The following is a 6,063-nucleotide window of genomic DNA, read 5'->3' on the forward strand; positions in this document are numbered from 1 at the left end:
TTGCTGAATTCTGCATGTACCCCCTGTGAGATGACTATTTATTTGAGCTTTCGTATCCTCAAGAAGCTTTTTAGGCACCCATAGTGGCGGAGGCACCCTCTCACAACTGGACCAGTGCATGTCGACCATGCCATCCAAAATGTTGTCTTTTCTTTCCACATAAGTGGTTGCCTATTAATCTCTTCACGAGAGGAAGGGGGAATCCTCCGAAGAGTACTCTTGAAGCTGGCCCAAGCTTTCAGGATAGCTGTCATGAGAGGGGAGAAAGGAGATCTAAGATGGGCTGAAGGGAAGATCCATCTGGTACTATCCAAATAGTCTCCTCCTGAAGACGGTGTGCATGACTATATGCTGCAAATAAAAAAGTCCTTCCATGGCTCCTGTCCAAGGGTAAGTCCCCTCACAACCATCTTGCAGAGAAAGGCCCTACACTGTAAATTTGGATCAATTATGTTGAGACCCCCTTCCGAAGTGGGTAGAATGACAGTCTCCCAAGCAACTCTGGTGTAACATCCTCTCTGCCATCAAGTCCATTCCATAAAAAATTCATTGTGGGTCTCTTAAGCTGAGTGATGCAATCCCTTGATTGGCACTAGGAAGAACACACAACCGTCGCCAAAAGGACCTGGTTGACCACAACTACTCTGGAGGCAAGGTCAAGCATGGCAGAGTCCAAAAAGGGAGCTTTCTCCTTATACTCTCCAAAACCGAAGAAAATTATTGTGCCAAAAAGATACCCAATCCAAGCTGGCATCCCAAGATTGGAGTTACTTGTGTCTTCACTCCTATGGTGGTACTTGGTTCAGAAGGAGCCTCTGTTGGCTTTGCCTGCATGCCTTGCCCACTAGGATGTGAGGCACTACCTTTACTAATCCACTTCTTAAACCCATTCCTTTTCGGGTACTCATACTGAGTCCCAGCTTGCACAAACCCATTTGGCTTAGACTACGCTTGCTCACTTAACTGCGCTCACCTGAATTGCTAAAAGCTCCCTAAAAACCGTGACCACTCGCCTAGGTCCGCTCGCCAAAACGTTTTCATGTAGATGACTCATGTAGATGATGTGTATTTTGTTGCATCCAAGCATCGACAAGATGGTGAGTCCTAAGAAAACTATGTACTATAAGAGAGGGCATGTCCAAGAGGAAAGCACCCTTGCAACCTCTAGGCGTTGCACACTCTCTAAGCACAAGGTTGTCGCAGTCAATTGAAGGGTGAGGGAAAATTCTACAATTTTAGGTGCGAGAAAAGGATTCTTCATCCATTCAAAGTGCAAGAATGTGCCGAATGGTTCTATGCATGGAAACCTTTGGTGTAGTCGCATAGCTTCCGTATCCTTCATCCTTGGTATATATTGAGATTTTGAATTTAAAACTTTTAACTGTGAAGGACTAAGTTGAATGTTATAATCATGGATATTTCTTATGTTCTAAGGGCTTACACCTTCGTACTATCTACTATTAGCTTCATTATTCTCCTTTAACATATCTGTAACAAAAAGGCTTCTTGTCTTGAATTTCATTTTTGGCCATTTCTTGTTTTGAACCTTCCATTAAACGGATCACTTCTTGACCACATGGTACAATACATGACCCTCATACACTAGCTATTCTCCATGTTAGCTATAGTCTATCAAACTACATACATCAATAGCACCATCGAGCTACTATAAGTATGGTAGCAACTCTACCATTATAACATTATCATCATCAATAGCCCTAAATATTATATGAAACATAAAAATGGATGTTTTGGATAATTTTCATGCCTAATAGCATGGAAGAAATATGATGTAGGTGCAAATTTGGATGTAATTTGATACATTGTGACAACTACAAGAAAATATATAGCTCTAGGAGATAAGTTACTAGTGAATATGATTTCTATGCATGCTCATGCCAATTTTATACTGTAATATTGTAGTTCAAGGCTATGTCTATTGCTTCATCTAGAGTATTCGCATATTTAGCCCGAACTTCCCATCTTGATTCTACCATTCAGTCCAAAAATAAAATCCTTTACTTAAATCGGTTTTCTGGCTGGCTCTAATACCAAATGAAACAAGAAAACCACAAAATCATGGGCGATGTCACACTATCTATCCACCCAGCCAACCTCTGTGTGAAGCAAGCTCAGTTCATACGTACAATTCAGCTCCTGCATGCTTACCGCAAAGCCTACAGCTCCCTAGATGGTTCCTACCACATGTCATAATCCTGAGGCCTCACTAAATGCACCATTTTACCCCTATCTTGGGATACATTTGAATCCGATTGCCCCTAGGCAATCTCCATAAGTTGGTGCCCTTGGGCTCCTAGCCCCTGAACTACCTAGTCAGTGTCAAATCACCCTCACCAAGGACCTTGATATTGACTTCTTTGACCATATAAATAAAGCACAATAAAATATATTACAAGTCGGTTGTCTTGAAAACGCCCACCAACCCTTCCGATGTTATGTTACCTCACCTTGAGCATAGCAGTCTCTTATTGATTAGTGGCAAGTGATCTCAACCCAAAAGTCCAGGTTCTTTGCTGCCACAATGAGACTCCACTGTCAACTTCAAAACGAATTTTGGTGCCAAAATCCTGAGCATGGATTGGGCGACAAAATGTAAGAAAAATAAAAATTATATAGAATGCCATATTGAGAATGAGCTCAGCAACAAACCACATGTGACCTTAAGTAGTGTAAAGGATGCTTCCATCATGCCCCATCCATTTGCTTCCCTGCTTACGAGCTTGGAATCTCTTCGTCAAGATTCCTTGACCATGTATCAACTCCTCCTCCGACATATTTTTCCTCATTCCAGCTTGGATTAATATCAGCCCGTATATAAAGAGATCAAGCTGTCATGCTACCATATATGCACTTGAAAAGCACATCATCAATTCTCAACGATCAGTGACAGGCCAACAAGTTTTTCCTGATGATATGCACTATAGTTTTAAACCTTTTTTGTAGTTGGACTCTTATAATTATCATTATTATTATTATTTAAAGTGACACTTTTAAGTAAAACCAGAAAATACGACAAGCTCCTATGAAAATCCCCTAAGAGGGATTACAAAAAATCATCCAAAAATGCAAGGTTGGCACACCCAATCTGGAGAGACGCAATTCATGGTCCCACTCCTTTGCAAAAGATGTCTCCTAGCCTGAGGGGTAGCGAAGAGCTTTGAAGATGCATGAGGTGGCCGTAAGGGTATGTCGTGCTAGATAATGCAAAGAGATAAGAAACGTATGCTTGAGTTCTTGCTATGGCCTATTTATGTTTGGATTGCCATATCTGCCGTGCAGTGAGGTTGGTTATAATCTCTCATGTTGAGTCTGTGGAAGAGTTAGGTCTAAAGGTGGAGAGTGGTGCCAAGTCTAGGCAAGTGACCGAGGGGGTTCCTCTCCAATCGAGAGTGCACTCGCTTAAAGCAAGTATGCAATGTTGTGCCAAATCCTCTAGGCATCTCCAAAACCCATAAGCAATTGGAATGTATTCTATCATTGCAGAGCATTGTGGGTATCTGGGGTTGGCACCAAAAACAAGGTGACAAAGAGTCCTTTATGTTGTAAAAAGCAAAAAAAAACATGGAAATTTTCTTAAGGTGCAATCTTGTATGTATGTATGTATGTAGAGAGAGAGAGAGAGAGAGAGAGAGAGAGAGAGATGTTTGTTAATGCCTCTTCTGAAGTATATTGGTGCCTTGCAGATGATGGTTCAGGCTTGGCACATTGTTGGGCAACAGATGACACAGCAGAATGCATGTTAAGTTTACCACGGTTAGAAGGAATGACCAGGAGTTGTCAGCCCCTACAACTAAAGCATGCTTTTGCACCCCGTGCCAAGGCATCTAGAGACATGCATGTGGCTAAACAATTAATCTCACTTGTGAGAAAGTACAAGATCATTTTATTGCAAAATGAAAATCCCCATGTAGATAGTTTGAATGATTGCATTTTGGTTCAAGGTGGCAAAGGTGGAGTCTTGAATATAAAAGAGAAGAAGTTAATGTATGCCATAGTGAAGAAAGCTTGCCATGGAGGTCCACTGGTAAGTTTCTTCAAAGTTATTCATCTTCTTTGAGCATTCAACTTTGTCATCTTTGGTGCTGTTCAATGGTGCATATGTTGTTTACAGATGTTATTACACCATCGGTCAACCTTTCTACATTTTCTTTGAACAAGTATTGAAACAAGCACACTAGTGGGTATCTTTTGATGAATGCAATGGACAGCAATGTAAGAGCTAAGTAGTTAAATGGGCTCTATTTGCTTTGGCAGGACCTTATAGCTGAACATTGGCAGTCTGGAGTTCCTGAAAATAAGCCAATCAAAAGTGAGCTGAATGATTCGAATTTCAATGAAGTAAGCTGTGCAAATAGTGTGCACAATGTTGAAGCTATAACAAGGACAAGGCCTTTATTTGTGGCTAGAAAAGCTGAGCCAGTCAATTATCGAAAGAACTTGAAGGCATTTATAGAGGAACTGTCAGCCAGCTAAGAGGATACAATGGCAATGCCAAGAATATTTCAACAAGAGCTTATGATGAGTGGAGACTTTCTATGACAATGTGCTGCTTGAGCCACTTTGAAAGAGTCCTGAGGAGATTCTTTTAGTCGCAAATGTCAAACAGCATTGAATAAAATCCACAGATTCCCACTGACGGATGGAAGGACTTGGCTCAGACCTTGAATTGAAGTCTGAACATTAAATCAACAGTGGTGAATACCTTTCCAAAATATCATCCTGGATCTTAATGGGGTAAGACTTTTGAACCTAGAGTTCTATTCTATGTCTACTAGTGTTGTCATGAGATACTTGAGGCTCTGGTGACAGTACGTGTCAGGATTTGGTGCTCTAGTGGTCTGTTTGGCCTCTGTCTCTTGCAATTTCAGACATAATGGCTGTAAACTGGGTCAAAAGTGATCTTTGTAGGGTCAAATATGTTGTTCCCTTGACAGGTGCTGGCTAAACTCTGGGGACATTATCAGAAAGATATTACCTGTGGGGCCATCCCTTTACAGAATGGCGTAAATGGGGGGCCTGGGATTATAATATATTCATGATGGGGAAAAACTGGTACTTGAAATCAGGATGAGCTGTTAGCAGATGGAATAGACTTGTAAGCATCATGTTAAATGTGTGCTTTCTCTAGAGCAGTTCAGTTGCAGTGTGCAAACTATTCATGGAGGGCTCAAGTCTTTCTTGGGGTGTAGCAAAATGCTGGCTTGTTTATTTTTATCGAGGCAGAGAATGTGGTACAATTTTATTGGTTCACTCCGGATGGATATGTATGCCTTTCCACACGCAAGCTAGACTGGGCATACATATTTCGTTTCAGTTTCAGAACAATGCGTGAACTTCCACCATGTTGGGCCAGTACCTTCCCCTATCAAAGAGTGCATGCCTTCCTCTCAACTGGTTCAGCATTGAAGACAGTTTGCAAAAACCACATCTTTGGCATATTTCCTGCTCTTAGTGTTCTCCATATTTGATCTCTTTGTCGGTTATTGTTTTCCATTTGTATAGAGAATAATAGATGTACAGGGTGCTCTTTACCATCATTTTTTCTTCATTGTAACAGCCTTTGAGCGTGCATGGTCTTACCCACATACATATCATTGAGGATTGGGACAAAGTGTCGTCCCTCTTTAATTCTAAGGACAAAAGATAGAGTGCTGATGAGCAAGGCTAAAATTTCTAGCATCATATGACTAAGCTGAGTCTTTAAACCTGAAATTATAATTGGCATTGCCTGTGTTGTCCAATGAGTGAAAGTTTCCTTGTGTGATATTTTTAGAAGGGATGGAATTGGGGTATCCTCTGTTGCATTCAGTGTTAGACAATCTAGTACACCATTTGTTTAATATTATAGCTTTATCTCATGCTTGTCAAGCCAGGGTGACTAAAGAAAATAACCTAAAATGACGTTCATCAAAGTACACAATATTTGCAATACAAAGCCATAAATGAAAAACACACTATAGAAGTATGCATAATTAAAGCTAATCACTTGTTGTGAACCAAATGTATCTTCCTATTGTGATATTTAATATCCAAATATCTGAA

General features: G+C 40.7%; 1 protein-coding gene across 1 annotated transcript in view; it reads left to right on the forward strand.

Annotated features, from left to right (window-relative positions):
• CTC1 (conserved telomere maintenance component 1) overlaps window positions 1–5,678 on the forward strand; it is a 155,036-nt gene extending 149,358 nt beyond the window's left edge. The window contains exons 18-20 of the mRNA XM_087385705.1: window positions 3,705–4,045; window positions 4,276–4,755; window positions 4,956–5,678. Of these exons, the coding sequence (XP_087241831.1) occupies window positions 3,705–4,045; window positions 4,276–4,494 (560 nt within the window). The 3' untranslated portion in view covers window positions 4,495–4,755; window positions 4,956–5,678. The remainder of the gene's footprint in view (window positions 1–3,704; window positions 4,046–4,275; window positions 4,756–4,955) is intronic.
• Window positions 5,679–6,063: the final 385 nt, after the last annotated feature.

This window comes from Dipteris shenzhenensis, chromosome 15 (assembly GCF_047967505.1).
Source record: "Dipteris shenzhenensis isolate YYH24624 ecotype China chromosome 15, Dip_SZ_1.0, whole genome shotgun sequence".
NCBI classification, from domain to species: Eukaryota; Viridiplantae; Streptophyta; class Polypodiopsida; order Gleicheniales; family Dipteridaceae; genus Dipteris; species Dipteris shenzhenensis.